Below are 22,709 nucleotides of genomic sequence, written 5' to 3'. Positions count from 1 at the left end.
AGCTCAGAGTTTTGTCCAGGGTGACTCCTAGATATTTTGGGAACGCGTTGTACTTTAGAAATAAAACAGATGGCTCGTAGTTTGCGAGTTGATTGCTGAGATGGAAACATAAAACCTCGGTCTTAGAAGCACTTGGGATCAATCGCCAAGACTCGAACAATGTTGCCATTTTGTCCAAGTCTGCTGAAAGAATGCCTTCCCCATCCTCAAAATTTCTGCTTTGAGCTACCAGTCCAATGTTGTCTGCATAGATGAACTTAGTAGGTGTAAGGTGTAGTTGATGTTAAATCATGGATGTAGAGGTTGAAGAGAACTGGAGCCAATACTGATCCCTGTGGTAGACCATTATTTATTTTTATTTTTTTGCAACTTTTAGAAACCTAGAAATACTACAAACTCTCACACAGAGCATGTTGGAAATTAGGTTTGCAATTTCCAAAGCAGGGAATTACTTCCAGCACTTTAAGAATTAGTCCATGTCGCCAGACAGTATCATATGCACATGTCAGGTCAATAAAGACAGCTGTTGAATTTAACTTCTTTTGGAAGCCTGCCTCAGTGTGAATGGCAAGAGCCAAAACTTGATCGATACAGCTACAATTTCTTCTGAAACCAGCTTGTTCTGGAGGGATTACAGCTTCAATGAGTGGTGTTATCCTAGTGAGGAGGACTCATTCCAAGAGTTTATAATTGCGACTAAGAAGTGCTATTGGACGGTAGTTTTCAGGTCTATGCTCCAACTTTCCAGGTTTAAGAAGGGCAATCACCTTTGACCATTTGAACTGCTTTGGCTGGTTGTTAGTCTGAAGGATGTAAGTAAAAAGAGAAGTGATCACTTTATGCTATGTAGACCCATATTTCGAAGGAATTTGTTGTAGATATTAACTGGGCCAGTAGCCTTACTGGTTTTCAGTATTTTGATAGCAGCTTCAACTTCCTGAATAGAGAATGACCTAGACAGTTCCTCATTCTTCTGTATTCCATGCTTGAGCTTGGTGAGCTTATGCTTCACAGTTTTCGTATGGCATTTATCTCTCTTGATTTGGATGACTTCAACCATTCTGTTTGCAATGGCATCTGGGCTCAAGTTAGTGCACTGCTTTTTAGAATAATGTTTTCCGGGAAGTCGATTTGAGACTCTCCAAGCTTTTCTGCTCGATTTTGCAAGATCCATGTCTTTCACTGTTGCTTCCCACTTTTCTCTCCTATTCTTGTCTAATGACCATAGAAGCTGTGAACCTATCTTCATGGCTGCCTGTTGTTTGATATTGTTTGTACTGATCCTCACTTTCTGGATTCCAGCCAGGCACATATTTTCTGAAATCTCTCAAAATGTTTGATTTGGCAGCTGAAATGACTAAGCTCACGAAGTCATCATAGTTACTGGCACTTGGTTCTAGATTTATATCAGACAGCTTCTGATCAAGATTTTTAGAGAATTTATCCAGTTTGCATGGTTAAAATTCCACCTGGGTAAAGGCACTGAGGTCACCAGGGGTATCTTCTTCCTGCTTCCAACAGGACTGGTCGATGCTGGCTGTTTGGGAAACTCGACAATATTGTACATGTAATACTGATAGGTTGATCAAAGGAATCATCGGACATAAATGTTAGGTCGGGGTTTTAGTCTCTTCTCCAGTGAGCAGAATGGAATGTGCCCTTGTCTTTCGTATCAAAAACTAGATGCAGATCAGATATTTCAGCCCACTGAGTTAATGCCTCACCATTGTCATCAACTGTGTCATATCGCCAGTTAGTATGATGGCTGTTAAAATCTCCAGTGTAAATGCAGGGATGGCTGAAGGTTGGCAAAATGCTAGGAGACCATCTGATGCTAGGAGTTTTATACACGTTAACAACTGTTAGGTTATTAACCTGTATAGTATTACTATAGAGAAAATGAAATCCTTGACACTTGACTTGACAACTTGAATGCCTGTAAGACTGGATTTGTCATAGGTAGCAATCCCGTACTGCTGATGGTCGATAGTGTCAACTAGGGCATAGCCCAACATTCGTCCTCTTCTATCAAGTCTTGTTCACCTGTGGTGTGTGTCTCCTGAATGTTGACTATATCAATGTCAAGGTTGTTCAGCTGTTTTCTAAGCTATTCACACTTGACACGACTTAAGCTTCAGTATTTAGTTGGAAAATACGGAATGAAGGTCCAATGTCTATTGTTGAGTGATTCTGAAAAGAACCGTTATTAACAAAAGTTTGAGACATTATGTCATTCAACTGTATAACCTTATGTTGCTGCTGCTCTCTTAGTACCACCCGGGGGACACGTGCAGGGCAATCAATAGGTAAAATCCTGCGGACGTGAGCAATGGTCATCTCCCAGCTCATATGGTATGAGGTTGATAGATGGACCAAAAATGCAGTAGATCACTGGACAACAATGAAGTATAAGCAGCTGTACCATCCATGACTATCTCCTCACAGTGGAGAACAGGAGTCACCATCCCATAGATATACTCCTGCTCACTGCATGACAGAAGGTAAAATGACTGACATGAGCAAAGAAACTTTTGACGTATGGAAAAATTAATGGTAGGTTTTTTGTTTGGTTTTTCAGTATAATCTATTATTTAATGTGTTTTCTTTTTCAGGTATTTTCTAAATTTAATTTATTCTGAGATAGTTTTTGACGAACTGAAGAACCTCTAGGTTATATGTTATCTAATTCAAAACTGAAGAGAGAAATAGCTTACACTATGGTGTGGGTTACTGTAGTCACGTCCTAGTTCGTGAACCGTGGGCAATGTCTGAGTGGCCTAGTAAGTGGTCCTGAGAGTCGGGATACCAGTTGCAGTGGAATGGGAGTGGACATCTCGGACATATTCTGAGTCATGGTCCTCCTTGTGCTCTGGCGGCTAGGACTATACAATCCACCGGTGGTCCATAACCCGTCAGAGGAGAGATCCTAACTTGGACTATGTGTAAGTAGGGTAGCATCCTGCTTTGTGAATTTATCGAGCTCAGAACATTTTAAGCAAGCCTCGGACCTGTGGAAGTAACAGAGTCCCACTCCCATTTGACAGGCGAGGGACTCCTTGGAAACAACGTGTCGAACGAAATAGAGTTCGATGGGGAGTTATCAATACTAATGGGGCTTATGGAAAAAAGAAAGTAGAACTGGCTGAGTCAGCAAAGAGGACGCATCTGGATGTGCTAGGAGTAAGTGATATTTGGGTAAGGGGAGATAACGAGGAAGAGATAGAAGATTATAAAGTGTACTTGACTGGTGTTAGAAAGGGAAGAGCAGAGAATGGGGTAGGACTGTTAATCAGGAATACTATTGCACACAACATAGTTTCTGTTGGGCACGTAAATGAACGAATGATGTGGGTAGATTTGTCAGTTGGAGGAATTAGGACTAGAATTGTCTCCGTGTATTCACCATGTGAGGGTGCAGATAAGGATGAAGTTGAGAAGTTTTATGAAGCATCGAGTGACATCGTGGTCAGGGTCAACAGCGAGGATATAATAGTGCTACTGGGCGATTTCAATGCGAGAGTTGGAAATAGAACTGAAGGATACAAAAGGGTAATTTTTCGATGATACAGACCACTATATGATCTGTAGTGAACTAAGAATCTCTAGGCCTAGGGTAGAGAAAGTGAAATCTGTCTGCAGATGAATAAGGGTAGAAAATCTCCAGGACGAAGAAATTAGACAGAAGTACATGGATATGATTAGTGAGAAGTTTCGAACAGTAGACAGTAAGCTGGTTCAGGATATGGAAAGAAAATGGGTAGCATACAGGGATGCTGTAGTAGAAACAGCAAGGGAATGCCTAGGAACAACTATGTGTGAAGATGGGAAAAGGCGAACATCTTGGTGGAATGATGAAGTGAGAACAGCTTGTAAACGTAAAAAGAAGACTTGTCAGAAATGGCTCCAAACAAGGGCCGAGGCAAACAGGGATTTGTGCGCAGATGAAAGAAACAGAGCGAAACAAATAGTTGTTGAATCCAAAAAGAAGTTGTGGGAAGATTTTGGTAATAACCTGGAAAGGCTAGGTCAAGCAGCAGGGAAACCTTCTGGACAGTAATAACGAATCTTAGGAAGGGGGGGAAAAAGGAAATGAACAGTGTTTTGAGTAATTCAGGTGAACTCATAATAGATCCCAGGAAATCACTGGAGAGGTTGGAGGGAATATTTTGAACATCTTCTCAATGTAAAAGGAAATCTTCCTGGTGGTATTGCAAACAGCCAAGCTCATGGGGAGGAGGAAAATGATGTTGGTGAAATTACGCTTGAGGAAGTGAAAAGTATGGCAAATAAACTCCATTGTCATAAAGCAGCAGGAATAGATGAAATTAGACCTGAATTGGGGAAGTATAGTGGGAAGGCAGAGATGAAATGGCTTCATAGAGTAGTAAGATTAGCATGGAGTGTTGGTAAGGCACCTTCGGAATGGACAAAAGTAGTAATTGCACCTATCTATAAGCAAGGGAACAGGAAGGATTGCTACAACTATCAGGGTATCTCATTGATCAGTATACCAGGCAAAGTTTTCACTGGCATCTTGGAAGGGAGGGTGCGATCAGTTGTTGGGAGGAAGTTGGATGAAAACCAGTGTGGTTTCAGACCACAGAGAGGCTGTCAGGATCAGATTTTCAGTATGCGCCAGATAATTGAAAAATGCTACGAGAGGAATAGTCAGTTGTGTTTATGTTTCGTAGATCTAGAGAAAGCATATGACAGGATACCGAAGGAAAAGACGTTCGTCATACTGGGGGACTATGGAATTAAAGGAAGATTATTATAATCAATCAAAAGCATTTATGTTGACAATTGGGCTTCAGTGAGTATTGATGATAGAGTGAGTTCTTAGTTCAGAGTACTTACAGGGGTTAGACAAGGCTGTAATCTTTCACCTTTGCTGTTCGTAGTTTACATGGATCATCTGCTGAAAGGTATAAAATGGCAGGGAGGGATTCAGTTAGGTGGAAATCTAATAAGCAGTCTGGCCTATGCTGATGACTTGGTCTTAATGGCAGATTGTGCCGAAAGCCTGCAGTCTAATATCTTGGAACTTGAAAATAGGTGCAATGAATATGTATGAAAATTAGCCTTTCGAAGACTAAATTGATGTCAGTGGGTAAGAAATTCAACAGAATTGAATGTCAGATTGGTGATACAAAGCTAGAACAGGTAGATAATTTCAAGTATTTAGGTTGTGTGTTCTCCCAGGATGGTAATATACGAGGGTTGGGGCAAAAGTCATGGCAACTAGATACCAGTCTGGTTGGAAAATGAGACATATACAGACGAAAGGACAAGGTGTTAACTATGTGTGTGGACAGTGAATAGCACTGAAATATCGTAACACACTAATTTATTACGGTAGTGTACGGGACAATATGGCCTTCCCGTGCGAAAGAATACACAGTACACATACTGTTGACATGACAAACCTGGGTCTAAAGACCCTCAAAGTAGTCCCCTGCTACTGACACCACACGCTGCCAACGATGTGGAAGGCGCTGAATGCCATTTGCCTAAGCATTTGCCGCACCATGTGTTTATCGGGTCACCTGTTGGCGCACAGCATTAGCAACGTCCTCTCGTGTTGCAAACTGCCTACCACGTAGTGGTTCCTTAATCTTTCGAATGAGATCAAAGTCACAGGGTGAAATGTCAGGTGAGTACGGTGGGTGCTCCAGTTCTTTCCATCCCTAATCAACGTCGCATTAGCTGCCTTACGCACTCTGCTTTATGTGGTTTTGCATTGTTGTGCAGGATTATTGCACTGTCTACAAGATCCGGACATTTCTCCCGAATGCCATGTCGTACCTGTCGCACCAAGAAGTCCCTGTAGTACTGTGTGGTCACTGTTCTGCCATGTGGAACAAAGTGGCAAACAATAATACCCCTGATGTCATACGCAACGATCACCATCAATTTGACTGGGGAAGGATTCTGATGGACCTTCTGCCTCCTTGGTGATCCAGATGTGGCCATGCTGTGGACTGTCATTTCAGTTCTGGTTCGTATGCCCTGGCCCAAAATTAATCGATGGTGGTTATTCGTGACAAGAGTTGATTGCTGTCCTATTGCCAGCATGCATGTTGGTTGGAGCAAATTGCATAGCGCACCCACCTTTGAACTTCCGTCAGTGCATACGGTACCCACCGTGATGCGATTTTGCGCAGTTGTAGCTCATTACGCAATATCCTGTGGACGTTACGTTTCTCAATGCCACTTGCCCTCTCTGACTCCAGTAGCGTCTATCATCTGTCTTCATCCAGGAGCTGCTCGATGATGGCACATGCCACGTCGGTCCGCACACTGACAGGTTGTCCCAGACGTTGCTCATCACTGGTTGACACACGTCCTTGCTGAAACTTTCCTACCCACCTTGCTACTGTATGGTTTGGTAGGGCATTATTCCCAATACACTGTGACATTCCATCGCATTTCTCCCTCGGAGAACAGCTATTTTGATGTAAGCGCGCTGCTCAACATGGGTTACTTCAATCTCGCACGACACACATCATCTGACTGATTTCACAGCCCTCGCTGCGCTATTACCAGCTATCACAGAGCCATCTGTTGTTCTGCATACACACTATGCCTGCAGAAATGCCACGCGACACATATACGTTTGTGATCCGTTCACATATCTACAAGAAAAAAAATAGTTGCCATGACTTTTGCCCCAATCCTCATAGTAAGTGAGACTGAATCAAGATGTAGTAAAGCTAATGCAGTGAGCTCACAGTTGCGATCAACAGTATTCTGTAAGAAGGAAGTCAGCTCTCAGGCGAAACTTTACATCGGTCTGTTTTCAGACCAACTTTGCTTTACGGGACTGAAAGCTGGGTGGACTCAGGATATCTTATTCATAAGTTAGAAGTAACATGAATGTAGCGAGAATGATTGCTGGTACAAAACCGGTGGGAACAATGGAAGGAGGGTACTCGGACCGAGGAGATAAGGGCTAACTTAGGAATTAACTCAATGGATGAAGCTGTATGCATAAAGCGACTTTGGTGGTGGGGTCATGTGAGGCGCATGGAGGAGGATAGGTTACCTAGGAGAATAATGGACTCTGTTATGGAGGGTAAGAGAAGTGGAGGAGACCAAGATGACGATGGTCAGTTTCTGACGATTTAAAGATAAGAGGTATAGAACTAAATGAGGCCACAGCACTAGTTGCAAATAGAAGATTGTGGCGACGTTTAGTAAATTCACAGAGGCTTGCAGACGGAATGCCGAAAGGCATAACAGTCTTTAATGATGATCTATGTATGTATGTATGTATGTATGTATATAACAAAGTATGGAAAAAGGCTGGTTAGTTGAGCTGACGTTCCAATTGCTACACGACGATGGCTAGGTACGAGTCCGTCACCTAGCACGTGAGACAATGGTTCCCTCCTTCCAGTAGGTAACACCTCAGCCAATGGTGGTGATATCCTTGTATGAGGACTCTTCAGTTGGAGTGAAATGGAACTCCTGGTATATCTGCCAATGTCCTTCAGTAGCGAACGTTACGGGAACCTTCTGTCAGATCACGTTCCCCATTTGTTCACCTCCAACACACTGCAGGAGTCCTTTTCCTGTAGCAACATTGTCGCTCGCGAATTGTGGCCAATTGGCTTTTTTCTTTCTTTTCAATTTGCTTTACATTGGACTGATACAGATAGGTCTTATGGCAGCGATGGGATAGGAAAGGGCGAGGAGAGGAAGGAAATGGCAATGGCCATGGCCTTAATTCAGGTACAGCCTCAGCATTTTACCTGGTGTGAAAATTTGAAACCACGGAAGACCATATTCAGGGCTGTCGACAGTGGGGTTCGAACCCACTATCTCCCAGATGCAAGCTCACAGCTGCGCGCTCCTAACCGCATGGCCAACTCACCCAGTGCTGATTGGTTTAATGAATGCTTCACGGACGTAAGGATTCTTCCCTACTACTAAGGGTCGTCTGACCTCAATCCTATTGAGCACATCTGAGGTGCGATCGAGAGGAATCTATGTGCTCACGACCTTACTCCAACCAATCTCCGTGCATTATGGGAGGTTGTGTGGTGGTCATGGATTAGTATGGGTCCCCTATGACTTTGATATCTTGTGTAGTTCATGCCGTACCTTGTCACTACCATCAGGGTGAAACGGGGTGCTACACTCTAGTAGATAATTAAATTGCTCATTGGTGTATTAGCCTTTATACTTGGCAGAAATGGAGATACACCACCAATAAGAGTATTCAGCATTTCTGCAATGTTATGAATGCTGTGATTGTGAAATAGCAAGATTTTTTGTTTACTTTGCCCACTGTGTTCCTGTCCTAAACAGTTTATAATGGATCTCATTTATTTCCAACCGTAATGATAATCAGTCATACAATATCCGTGCTTGCATGCAGAAGGATATTGGTTCTTCTCCTCCTTTCTTCATGTGCTTTGTATAGTCCATCAGATGTTGGCTGTCAGTACAGCGTACATTCTTCCGTCTTGTGACTGGTGATAAAGTTGTTGGGCATTATAGGTGTTTACCCATTTTTCTATGTCCTTTAGTCACAACTTCCTTCTGTGTCCAATTCTACAATGCCCCTCAATTTTCCCTTGTAATATAAGCAGTAAAATATGGTATTTGTTTCCTTGCATGAGTTTTAATAACTCTTGCCCAGTTTTTGCTCTGTGTTATATTCGGTATTTGAAGTCTTTTGAGTCCTTGAGATATGGAGCATGTATCTATATTCCCACATTAGGTTTAGTGAAGGTAATGAGAATGGAACATTATCACAAGTTTTTATCCCTTTTCTCATTGTGTACAGTATTTGCCATCTTTGCTCCTCGGGGTAAAATTGCAATGTGGTTGCGTGCAGAAATTTTTGGGATTGAGTTCGTATTTTGCAACCTCTTCGCCCTCTCATTTATTGGTACTTGGTGGGAAATTCCTATTATATACATTGTGCACATATTTCTCAAACTCCAGTACCCAGAGGACTTAGGTAGATGACGTACTTGGAAGCTCTATTCTCTATTAGTTGCTGTGATGATCAGAAAAGAGCAGAATTTCTCTTCCTTTTTCATTTCTTTGGCAATGCTGTTCAGTTAACTTAAAATGTGAAGCATATAAGAGATTACTGTTGAGTTAATGGTATCTCATAACTAAACATTTTTGTATTGTGGTAAGGCTATGAAATATGTGATTATATGCCTTTCACTAGATGGAAATACATGGCAGTGTCTTATGAAACTTCTTCTTTCAAAACACACATTCCTAGTTACTATTGAGCTGCTCTGTCATAATGCAGAACACTTGGATGTGTCAGATTCTAGATAGTATGTGATCAATGATCAGTGAAAATAAAATATTACTATGCTACTATTGAATGTTATATGTTGTTACCCGTTTCGTCGGTCCTGAGATTTTACATACAGGGTGGCCCACTTAAACCTTTCACCGCAGATATATCTAGAACAACAAGATATATTGAAAAATGACTTTCACGGGCATGAAGGCAGGAAATGGGCTAATTAAAGTAAATACTATGAGCCAGTCAAAAACGTAGGAAAATAGTATTTTCAACATCAACTTACGTTTCTTTAAATGGACACCCTGTATTATTTCGTAAGCAATCGTTAATATGAAAAATCACATAAGTAATGGCGTTTGTTTCATCGCAATAGTCAATTACATCCTGAGATATTGCAACGTGAAGTTGACGCTTGAGATAAACGAAACGCGCAGCAGTTGCACATCCCGAGAGTCGAGCGCGAACCTCACCGTCCTCTTCCTATTTGCACTGTTATCAAGAGGGATGAAAATGAGAGAAGGGTTTCCTGCCACAGTAAAAGGATATGTAAATAACGGTTTCAGTCTTGCGTGTTTTATTTACCTACACACTACATTGCAGTACTCTGTACTGTACTACTTCAGAATGTACCGGTACATAATTCGTACAACAAAGTTACTGTAACGAAATTACCTTATTTTCATCCCTCTTGATAGCAGTGCAAATAGCATTAAGTATAGCGCCTGTCGCATTGTAGTACGGCAATCATATCACAAGTAAGAGGACCGTGAGATTCGCGCTTGACTCTCGGGATGTTCAACTGCTGCGCGTTCCGCTTACCACAAGCATCAACTTCACGTTGCAATATCTCGGGATGTGATTGACCTATTGCGATGAAACAAACGCCATTACTTATGTGATTTTTCAAATTAACGATTGCTTACAAAATAATACAGGGTGTCCATTTAAAAACGTAAGTTGATGTTGAAGATACTATTTTCCTACGTTTTAGACTGGCTCATAGTATTTACTTTAATTAGCCCCTCCCCTGCTTTCATGCCCGTGAAAGTCATTTTTGAATATCTCTTGTTGTTCCAGATATATCTGCGGTGAAAGGTTTAAGTGGGCCACCATGTATAATAAGTGAACCTGCCAAATCTGCCAAATGATATTATTAACATGGTGTTCAGAGTCATATGGTCAATAGCTACATGGAAGAATAATCACGAATTCACTGCCAAACTGAGAGCACATATCGTATTATTCAATGAAAAATACTCTTAAGTTAACTCTTTTAAGTATTGCTATTGTTGTTATATTTTATTCTCAGTTTCTTACTACATGTATTTTTTTTCCTCTTTTTAGGGCAAATGGTAACTACTTAATAATCCTGCGAGATCCCATCCAGAGCAAGATTAATCCTCTGTATAATAATCAGACATCCGTTTCCAGTCCTCGTCTGTTCCTCACATTATTGGGCACAAACCCAGGAAATAATAGCAAACCATTAGTTGCAGAACCCCCCAAGAAACCAGTTGTTGTCGCTAAGGACATGAAGACACTGGATTGCTACAAATGTGGCATGGGATGTCGTGATCTCTATCATCTTAATATACATATGAAGTGTCATGAAGAAAGTACAACTGCAAAGTGTGACATTTGTTCTAAAACTGTAAAGAAACATGGTATCTGGCGTCATATGTTGACTCATAGTACAGAACGACCACACATCTGTGATATATGTCAAAAGACTTTCAAGCGTACATATGAGTTGACTAACCATAAGAAAAGACATTCAAGTGAACTCAAGTATTTTTGTGATATTTGTAACTATTCAACTAATTCAAATACTTCCATGGATGTTCATCGAAAGAGGCACTTTAATGATTTCAAATATAAATGTGAAATTTGTAATAGAGGTTGTATTAGTCTTCGTCAACTGGAAGAACATAAAAATATACACACTGGAAATCGTCCTTTTATTTGCGATAAATGTGGAAAAGCCTACGCCACTAACCATTCTTTGAGTGGACATATGAAGTACCATGATCCAGGATACAAGCCACAACCTCGAAGGCCTTGTCAATGTGAAGCTTGTGGAAAACTATGTCGGAATTCAGGTGCATTGAAAATTCATCTAAAGGTTCATTCTGGAGAGCGCTCATATGTCTGTGACACGTGTGGTAAGGCCCTGTCATCCCGAGAGTCTCTCAAACAGCACAACCGATTACATACGGGTGAAAGACCCTATGTTTGCGATGTGTGTGGTAAAACCTTCACAAAATTATCCATTTTCCGCATTCACAAGCGAACACATACAGGTGAACGACCCTATTCATGTGATCGCTGTAACAAAACATTCACCCAACGTTCTACTCTAGTTATACACATGAGGTACCACACCGGACACAGACCCTATAAATGTGACATTTGTGAGAATTGTTTTGTTTCAAAATCTCTTCTGAAATTACACATGAAAGTCCACATGAAATAAAACTTAATGTTTTGAATTAATCTTTTATATAGAAAGCAAATTTTTCATTTGTAATTTTTGTTTAGGTTTAGCTCTGGAACTATTATAGATATGGACCTTTGTCTTGTACATGATGTATATTTCTATCACAAAATTATTGAATGTCAGAACACCTTTATAAGAGAGAGGAATGAATACTGTGCATATGGTAATGTATGGCTCATTGTTTTCAATCAAGGTGAAATTGGTTATGATAGAAATAACATTGGAGCAGGAAACAGATATCCAATAACCGTTCTGTTGTTTCTGTTGTTCATACCTTGCATAAAAATAGACATGGTGATAGAGAAGTTAATACTTTTTTGGTATGACTTTGTTTCAAGTTCAAGCTGTCATTCTGAATGCAACTTTTTTTTTAAAGGAAAATTTCAATCCCAAACCATATTATAAATGCCAAGGTATGATAATAATTTATGTGTGAAATTTGTTGACAACTTGTTCATGGAGATTTTCCTCATCAATGTGGTGATGCTAGATCAGTATATCAAACCATATTTTAACTTTTGTGCTTAATATGATTGTTTTTTAATGAGTTGAAATTTAAAAAGGAATAATTTTATGTTTTATTACTATTTTCAATAAAAATTCTACATCATACTTTTGTACGTATTGAATTGAACCCTTTTTTATGGATGACGAAATTGATAGAGTTTCAAACCTTACATGGTATGAAGATCTGTATTCAGGTGTAAATTAATAACTCAACTGATAACTTGAAGATTATAATATAACTCGGAGACCTTGAAGAAATGTAAATGTTGGCTAAGCTGCCTGCATCTTGAAAGTTGTGGTGAAAAATCTGAAATCTGAAGAGTTAAGAACCCATTAAAAATATCCAACCATTCTGTTACCTGGTAAGTTGTTACTTTCCATGTACAGTTTCTACGTTTAATTGTTTAAATTGAGAACTCATTCATAGCAAATAGACACAATCAGTGTATAGTAGGTCATGGAAATTGCACCAGTATTCAGCTATCAATGCTGAGAACAGCTATCCTAAATGTATTTTTTTTCTGTATGTTTTACTATTCTTTCTTCCGGAAGATACTGGTATAATATTTTAATCATAATCCTGGAGCAACTGTCTCAATCCTAGCTTCAGATAATAACTAGCTGTCATACCTATTGTTGATGGGTTGGTTTTGTATAATTGCAGCAGTAATGCCATCTAGTGAAGATGATTGGCAGCTGAGGAGACAAAGTACACCTCGATTAACAACAATAATCAGTCAGTGTATTGTTGATAAGTGTTAACGGCTTAGGACATTGTAGTCAATCACATTTCTTCTGGCTGTTTATCGTTAGTAGGAAATTAGACTATTCTTTCAATCTCAGCAGTTATTCCTTTTCAAGAGAATCTTCCTGCACATTTTTCCTGTCGTCCTGATAATCATCTTCATTATCTTCTTGATCAATAGAGGTGAATGACCATGTGGTTTTACAGCTTATAAAAACAATCTTGACAAGAACCATCACCAGCCACTTTGTTTACAGGATGACTGAACAATATTTCCACATCAGTGAGGCTTGCTGTTGATGAACCTAGTAATCAAAATGTAAATTCATGATTATCTCCTTTATTATAGTTTGTATGGTAAGATTTATCAGATATAATAGATTGAAAATTGTCTTCATCATTTTTATTATGTATTTTTTTTAGATAAAACTAATATTTTTGAACATATTAGGTAGGTTGTGAAAAGTAAAATAATCAATGAATATTCTTGTTATTATTCCTAATTTGGAAACACACACAAAACATGAAAGCTTGGAAACTGTAGCTCCCACACCTTTTAGTGTGTTCAGGTCCTCGATACAGCTGATACTATTGGAGAATTTTGACATTACCTGTTTTGATCCCCTTAATATCACTACGACACTGACTACTGATCAAATAATATATATCCTAGTGCATAACATGGTTATTCCTGAACTTAAATACCAAGTTTCAAGAAAGTCTGTTGAGCTGTTTTCCCATAATGTTGCCACAAAGAAACAAGCGTACTGATAGACAAAAATGTAACGAAACCTATTTTTGACTTTTGTATACTTAATTTGAGATAATGAAGTATGAGGCAGCAATTTGAGGTGTATAGACAAAATTATAATTTTATTTATATAGATAATAATTCTTGGCTGAATGGCCAGCATAATGGCTTGTCTTTTTAAAGAAAACTCCATCTCTGCTGTGAATGACGGTTGCGAAGTGAGCCTGCCGTTATAGTAGAAACTCCCAAACTTGATTGTGATGCCAATAGGGAATGTGGCCTGCCATTATTGTCAAAACTTCGCCAATGCCTACCTTACATCGCAAACAACGTATGGCGTCCTCCCTGTTTTGTTTTTCGGATAGCGCTAAGAGACATGCAATTTAATATAATCTTACTCACTGTCTTTGCAGTAATTTATGGAGAAATCCGTGCACAGTGTAAAATACTGTAGCGAAGCACGGGTACATTTGCTAGTATATATATATATATATATAATCATCGCACTAATTCAGATGTTTTCAACAACTATGAGATAAGAAAAGGCAAGTGGTGGTGATTATTGTTTAAAGAGGACTGGGGAAAAACAGTAATAACCATAATAACAGCCCTAGTATTTGCTTGGTGTAAAAATAGGGAAACTACAGGAAACAATCTTCAGGGCTGCCGATGATGCATTTCAAACCTACGATCTCCATCTATATGGCCTGCACAACACATTCGGTTACACATTACTATTGTTTCATCTTCCCTTCTTCAAAGCTATTTATGACTAGATTACACTCACCATAACAACACTATAATCACAGCCACACTTCCCCGTACGTTGTCGTGTCACTTTAGTGTCGATAATATTATGAGATTTAATTTCCACCGAAAGCGATATTCTTATCTGTGGGCAAGTCATGCTCATGCTAAGCCATATTTGAGTAACGTGTAGGAAGACAAACAGCTGACTGGCGTTTGGCACGTGCACCGACAAATTTCATTTGTTGCGACAAGCAGATTGTTACATGAAAGATACTTCTATCTCAATTTTCAAACCAATATTGAAACTTTAAACAATGTCTAATTAAACACCGGCTGAACATTGTTTATGCAATGGAAGATCGTGCTCGATTTAGATGTTGTTTAGATAGACGTTGTCTAAGGCTTAAAACTAGTCATCGTTTCTGCAATCGGCCCATAGTGTGACAGGATGAATGACAGCATGGTTGATTTTTGATTCTAGATGATCTTGCATCCTGTGGTCATACGAGGGCCATCCGGAATGTAGTACCCGTTAGCGCCGCATGAAACACTGACGACTCGGGTAGCCGCTGGGCAAGGTCAGACCGCGTCAATGGCTTGTCTGCCTGCTCTGTGCGAGGTTGCGTGACGCTAGCATTGCCTGTGTTGTGTCTGTGATCGTTTAAAATGTTTAAACAAATTGAGAACCCCGCCACTTGTGAAGTGAGGGCCGTGATTAAATTTCGTAATGCACGAAACGTTTGACCTTGTGATATTCATCGCCTATTAACGGAGGTGTATGGAGACAATGTGATGGACGAGTCGTCTGTTCGGCACTGGTGTTGCAACTTCAACCTGGGGAGGGGGAATACACACGACGAGGAATGTTCAGGGAGACAATCTGTCATTACAGACCAACTGCTGAGCACAGTAGACGAATGCGTGAGGAACAATCGGCGCGTCACAATTAATGAACTCTGTGAACATTTTCTTAATGTGTCTCGAACAATAATTGTTCATGAAATTGTCAAAGACCATCTGCATTATTCAAAAATCTGTGCAAGATGGGTCCCTTGCATGCTTACAGAGGAGCATAAAACCAAGCGTATGGCTGCAGCACTGACGTTTCTGGGATGTTATTTTAATGAAGGAGACTCTTTCCTAACTCGCATCATTACTGGGGACGAAACATGGGTTTGTTATGCATCATCTGAGAGTAAATGACAGTCAATGGAGTGGCATTATGCTCATTCACCAACCAAACCAAAAAAATTGAAGACTGTTCTGTCCAACAGGAAACTCATGGCAACCATTTTCTGGGATCGCCAAGGTGTACTGCTCATTGATTTTATGGCCCATGAAGACACAATGAATGATAATGCGTATTGTAAAACATTAAAGAAATTACGGCACGCAATACAAAATCGATGGCGAGGTCTATTGTCTACAGGCGTCATTCTCCTTCATGACAATGCCAGACCTCATGCAGCTGTGATAACAAAACAACTTTTGCAGCAATTGAAGTGGGAAACGTTCGACCATCCCCCGTATAGCCCGGACTTGGCCCCTTCGGATTTTCATCTCTTTACAAAGCTTAAAGACTTTCTGGTGGGAAAAAGATTTGACAGCGATGAAGAACTTAAACGAGCCGTGACTACGTCTTTCAATACGCTGGTGGCGGAGGACTATGACGCTGGAATACAAAAACTCGTCCCACGTTATGACAAATGCCTAAATTTGCTTGGAGATTATGTGGAGAAGTAGTGTAAAGTATGCTCTTTTCAATAAAAATGAGTGTATTTGTTAATATTTACTCCTGTTTGTTTATTGCGCAAACGGGTACCACTTTCCGGATGGCCTTCGTAAGTTGTCCGACTTGTTGGCTGAATGGTCAGCGTACTGGCCTTCGGTTCAGAGGGTCCTACGTTTGATTCCTGGCTGGGTCGGGAATTTTAACCTTAATTGGTTAATTCCAATGGCTCGGGGGCTGGGTGTGTTTGGTGTAATGAACATTAGAAATCATCCTAGGTAGGACCCTCATCTTCACAGACATGAAGGTCGCCTAATAGGCCGTCTACTAGAAAAAGACCTGCACCAGGCCTCTCCGGAGGCCATACACCATTATTATTAAGTGACTCCAGTTGTTGTTTGTCACTTCACACTGCATTACTTTTTGTGTTGATCTCTTTGAGGAGTCTGCCATTGTCAGCCATCATGGAACCAAGATATTTAAACTTGCTTACTCGTAGCAGGTTATCACCATCTACTTGGGTGGTTCCCATTTCTTGTGCACCAGACATCATGTACTCTGTTGTCTTCTTGTTGAAGTGCAGGCTGCATTGTGTCAGTCTGTTGCTCCATTCTTGAGTTTGACATTATATATCTTGGTTCTTCTCTGCAGCCAACATGACATTATCAGCATAGAGAAGGGTCCATGTTACCTGGCCGGTGCAGGTCAACTGTTATGGTGTCGATCGCTAAGTTGAACAAGAGTGCTGAAAGGGCAGAACCTTGTTAAACACGAACTATAATGGATGATCCTGCAGTATTTTTTTTGGAATTTGGATGATCCTGCAGCCATGAATTGTAAAATTACCAACAGTCAATAAAATGTTCATCTTGAATAACCTCTGAACTGTTAAAGATATGAAAAGTAAAGATATTAAAAAAAACTCTTTTCTCTTTCATTGGTGGTGAACAGTGTTTTAAGAGGAAGTATTACTAGAAAAAGGAAAGGGTCCTATCTTTCAAAGAATGAAGAAGGTATTAGCATAAAAAAAATGGAAGGGCCATGACGGGCATGAAAATGAAAAATGTCTTAGGCCTCGCAAACCTAATACTGTTGGGGTCAGAAAGGAATAAGAATTGACAAGGGAGGTCAGATAAGAAAGATGAAAATTTGAGTAAGTGGAATCAGTGCCAAATTGGGTGATAATGAGCACACTCAGCAGGACTTCTTTGCTTTTTAAATATGGTACAGTGACGCTATGTTGCCAGTCGATCAGGTTTCACCCCTCTCTGATGACCTTGTTAAAGAGCTGTGCCTACCATCCTGCTGCATCCCAACAATGCGAATACTATAGCTGTGCTGGAAAGTCATCTGGAATGGTGGCCTTCTGTTTCTTAATTTCCTTCAGAGTAGCCTTGACCTTTTCAACTTCAATTTCTTTCTCAAGTCCATGGAAAACAGAAATGGTTGGGATTCAAGGCTGCGGAAATTCTTCAGTTGAAATATTCTGGAAGTAGTTTTGCCAGTGTTCTCGCTTTTCTCTAGTCAACCAGCAAGTTACCATTTTTTATCATGGCACGATAGAATTCATGGATATCTTCTGTTTTACCAATGTCTTGATTTAGCAAGTTGGTAGACGTCTTGTTCTCCTTCACGCAAGTCAAGTTTTGCGTAGAGATCAGCAAACTATGCAGATTTTGTGGCTTGTTCTGTATTTGTTCCAATGATTTGGTGTTTTGTCTGCAAGGAATTCATGATGCAACTCTTCTTTCTTTATGTAGTGGCTTTTTACATCATCATTCCAAAGCCATGTATCTCTGTCTGTGCACTTGCATTCTAGTTTTGATTTTCCAAGAATGACATTAGCGGCCCCTTTCAGCTTCATCCAACTTCCTTCCATGGTGGTAATCAACAGTTACGAGGGCAGTTTGAAAAGTTCTCGGAATCACCGCTAGATGTCAGTGCTAGAGCAATAAGGTTCTCGCGCAATAATCACACATCCTTTGTGAGTAAACACGTGGTGTGTCAGTGCTCTAGCTGCAGGAGTTTGGTAGTGACGACTTTTTGTTGTTGTTTCTGCGTAGTGATTTGTGACAATGGAAAAAACTGAGATTCGAGCAGTGATTAAATACTTTGTAAAGAAAGGTATGAAAGCAAAGGAAATTCATGCTGACTTTCAGAACACACTGGGGGACTCTGCTCCTTCATTTTCAACTGTTGCCAAGTGGACCAACGAGTTTAAATTTGGTCGGGAGAGCTTGGATGATGATCCGCATAGTGGACGGCCGAAAAGTGTTACGACCCCAGAATTTATCGCAAAAGTGCATACAATGGTCATGGAGGATCATCGACTGAAAGTGCGGGAGATTGCTGAAGCTGTAGGGATGTCTTCTGAATGGGTATATTATATTTTAACCGAAGAATTGGGTATGAAAAAATTATCCGCAAGATGGGTGCCGCGGCTCTTGAGATTGGACAATAAACGCACCAGATTGGAAATGTCCGAACAAAGTCTGGCCCGTTTTCAGTGCAACCAACAAGATTTTTTGCGCCGGTTTGTGACTACAGATGAAACTTGGGTCCACTACTATACTCCAAAGACAAAACAGCAGTCAAAGCAGTGGAAACATGCTGATTCATCACCACCAAAGAAAGCAAAGGCAGTGCGTTCAGCCGGAAAGGTCATGGCCTCAGTTTTCTGGGATGCAGAAGGCATTCTGCTGATAGATTATCTTCTTACTGGCCAAACAATTACGGGGCAATACTATGCAAACCTCGTAGACCAACTACAGGAAAAGATACGCGAAACAAGGCCTGTTTTGGCAAGGAAAAGGTCATCTTTCATCAGGACAACGCTCCGCCGCAGACAAGTGTTATTGCCATGGTAAAACTTCATGAACTGGGGTACGAATTGTTGCCACATTCACCTTATTCACCTGATTTGGCACCATCAGACTTTCATCTATTCCCCAAGCTGAAAATTTTCCTCGGTGGACGGAGATTTTCTACAAGGAAAGAACTGACAGCCGAATTGGAGAGGTATTTTGTAGGCCTGGAGGAATCTTATTTTCGAGATGGGATCAAGGCATTGGAACATCGCTGGACCAAATGCATTAGTCTACAGGGAGACTATGTTGAAAAATAAAAGCAGTTCCACCGAGGTAAGATACTTAATTCTAGTACATTCCAAGAACTTTTCAAACCACCTACGTATGTAATGCATAAAACAATGTCAGCCTCATTCTCTTTGAACTGCCACCATTTTATTTTCACTGGTCCAGTTCGCTCTGCGTGTTGGTTTGTTGGTGGCTTGATGCACAGCTTACAGATCAGCGGTCAGTGCTTCATCGTGATTGTCTCATATGACACTACTTTTGCATCAGACACGTCTTTGAGTTTTCAACGTCCGATAATGTGATCAATCTGGGTTGTATTTGTGCCATTGTAGTATGTTACTAGATGTGAATCACGCTTCTTAAACAAAATGTTTATGATGACCAGGTCATGAGCTTGTGCAAAATTGAGGATTCACTGACTGTCGTCGTTCTTTTCTTTATGCCCATGCCTACTCTGTGTAGTATGGTCTTCTTTTCTGCGACCTGCATGCTTGTTCAGATTGCCAGCAATGATAAATTAATCTTTTGGGGGCACTTCGTTGGTCTTTTTGTCAAGTGTGACCCAAAAGGCACCTAGATCAAAGCTGTTTGGCCTCTGCAGGGTGTAGGCATTGAAGAGGTGTATTTTCTTCCATCTGCGATACAGACAGTTTTCATCTAGCAATCATTATACCATTGAACTTCAGAGACACTGTCATTAAATTTTGCAGATACAACCAGACCAACACTGCCAGTTGTTCCACGGGTGTCATTGTATATTAGTTTGTGACTGAATCCATTGCCGCATGACTTATTTTCACTCTGTCGTGTTTCCTTTACTTCATTGGTTCATTGTCTAAGTGTTTGTGCCATCTTCAGCATTAGAATTCATCTTAGGTAGAGCTCTATCCTCAAAGACGTACAGGTTGCCTATAGGGCGTCGTCTCTTATTTAATGGATTGAGATAAAACCTTCTTCTTTCCTGGCATATATCACAGTTATCTGTGGTTGGTATTAATGTAGATAAAGTCTCATTTTATGCCCGGATGCCCTTCCTTATCCCAAACCTATGCGGTGGGATGTATTCTCAATTGCATGTTTCTCTGGTGGTGAACACATATAAAATAGTATATCTGGAGGCCATAAAAAAAAATTGAACTCTGCTTTCATATTATTTTCTTTCCTACTTTTATAAACTCCATTCAAGCTTATGTATCTGCTAATATCATTCTACGACATCTCTCCACTTAACAACTCAGCACATACCACTTATTCGAGCACCTCATACCCTTTCTCCCAAGTCTTCCCCAGCGAGAGGTTGCAACATTTTCATAACACTACTTTTTAAAAAATTAGAAATCACCTGGAAAAAAATTGTGTTGCCTTTTCCTCTTGGTGAAATTTGCAACCCGACTTCTCACCCTGTTTATCATGATACCATTTTCTGCTATCCATCTCACAACTTTGTTGAGTTCTTTTTTTGCAGGTGTTCATAATCCTTTTAACATTTATTACCTAATACAGTAGTACTTTTTCCACATAAAGCATTGTTTGTGATTCCAATTCTTAACTCAAATAATTTTTTGCATATAGTTTTATATATAAAAACATAAATGTCCAATGATGTTGCCTTACGGAACCACCCCTTTTAATCATTACAGGATCAGATAATGGTTAACTTCCTCCAATTCTGTTTTGTTTCATTTTCTAGAAATTTAGCCAATTATTTAATCATTTTTTCATCTAGTTCAATAGCCCTCAATTTTTCCAGTACTCGCCCATGATCTACCATATCAAAATCCTTGGATGGGTCAGTACTGATAAGGTCCATTTAGCCTCCTGAATCGAAAATATCTGATATATCTCGCTGGAATCCTACGAGTTGAGCCTCACTGGTATAATCTTTCTTAAACCCAAACTGCTGTCTGTCAAACAAGTTATAATTTTGCAAACCTACCTAATATAATCAGAAAGAATGTTTTCCTGGAGCTTTCTTCTTCTTCTTCTTCTTCTTCTTCTTCTTCTTCTTCCGCTGAGCGTTTATCCTACAAGTATAGGGTCCACTTGATGGACAAAGGAATGCCATTTGCCATGATTGAAATCATCATTATGCTGAAGGTGGAGTGCTTGTACGTCAGCGTTTATGGCATCCTGCCATTGTTGATTTGTCCTTCCAATTGGTTGAGTTTCACTGACTTTAAGGTGGTAAGCTGTATTGGCCATGGTGTGAGATGCCGTGCGCATGATGTGGCCATACCACTGGAGACATCTCTGATGCATTTGCTCATTTATTGGGGCGTGCCAATCTTCCTCTGAACAGCGTCATTTGTAATGTGGTCAAGGCAAGAGATTCCCAGCACTCAGCTCCATAGATAGCAACTGGATGAACAACTGTGTGGTATATTTTTGACTTCAGGTGTATCGGCATTCTCTTGTCACAGAGAACTGCCATTACCTTCCTCCATCACATCCACCCACCATTTATCCTTGCCCACACTTCAACTTTAATATTGGTGTTACTACATAAATGAGATCCTAAGTAATGAAAAGTATTGGTCTTTGGTAGGTTTTCACCATTGACTTTAATATCTCTGTCACTCTGGTTTGTAAGGTATTCTGTCTTCTTGATGTTAAGGTGAAGACGAAATCTGCTGAGGCCGTCATGCCAGGCTTGGACGTGGTGTTGTAGATCATGTTTGGTGGTACTGACAAGCGTAGGCATCATCCCCATAGAGCAAGTTCCATAGAACTTCTTGTTTCTGGAATCTGTACGAATACAGCCGCATGGGGTAAGCCTTGTGCGTGACCCACGATCAAGCACAGCAACAGCTGATGAAAACGCTTTGGTCTGTACAATGAACTTCGTGGAAAAATCCGTTATAGCCAAGACAGGGGCATCGCAGAGGGCTGATTTGAGATCCTCGGGACCGGCTTGTTGAGGAGGACCCCATTTGAATTCGACACCTTTCCTGCAAAGAAGATTCAGGGGTGTTGCCTTGTTAGCGAAGTTTGGGATGAATTTTCTAAAGAAGTTTACCATACCGATGAATCTAGCAACCCTTTTAACATCTTTGGGAGGCTTGAAATTATGGTTAGCCTGAGTCCTCAATTGGTCTGCTGGAACTCCATCGGGGGAAACAACAGTATATGCCCCAAGAACAACATTGATGGTTTAGCAAAAGATACTTTTCACAGCTTAACCATCAAACCTGCATTATAAAGGCATTTTTGTGCTTCCTCTAGATGAGCTAGATGTTCTTTGAAAGTCGGCGTATTCTTCACCTATTTTTCTGGTGCCAAAACCACAAGGCAGCTTCAGGCCAGTAGTTGATTACAAGGCATTGAACCATAAGATTGTGCTCCAGTCAGTACCTCT

General features: G+C 40.4%; 1 protein-coding gene across 3 annotated transcripts in view; it reads left to right on the top strand.

Moving 5' to 3' along the window:
- The window catches only part of LOC136857937 (zinc finger protein ZFP2), a 585,780-nt gene that overhangs the window by 502,344 nt on the left and 60,727 nt on the right, over nt 1-22,709 (top strand). The window contains exon 4 of one of the 3 annotated variants that reach the window (XM_067137040.2): nt 10,625-12,372. The exons of the other annotated variants lie outside the window; for them this stretch is intronic. Within the exon in view, the coding sequence (XP_066993141.2) occupies nt 10,625-11,753 (1,129 nt within the window). The 3' untranslated portion in view covers nt 11,754-12,372. Of the gene's footprint in view, nt 1-10,624; nt 12,373-22,709 lie in introns of those variants that run through there. 3 annotated transcript variants of the gene reach the window in all.

This window comes from Anabrus simplex, chromosome 1 (assembly GCF_040414725.1).
Source record: "Anabrus simplex isolate iqAnaSimp1 chromosome 1, ASM4041472v1, whole genome shotgun sequence".
Classification (NCBI taxonomy): Eukaryota; Metazoa; Arthropoda; class Insecta; order Orthoptera; family Tettigoniidae; genus Anabrus; species Anabrus simplex.
Note: the sequence above shows the minus strand (reverse complement) of the source record. Positions and strands in the feature narration are given on the sequence as shown.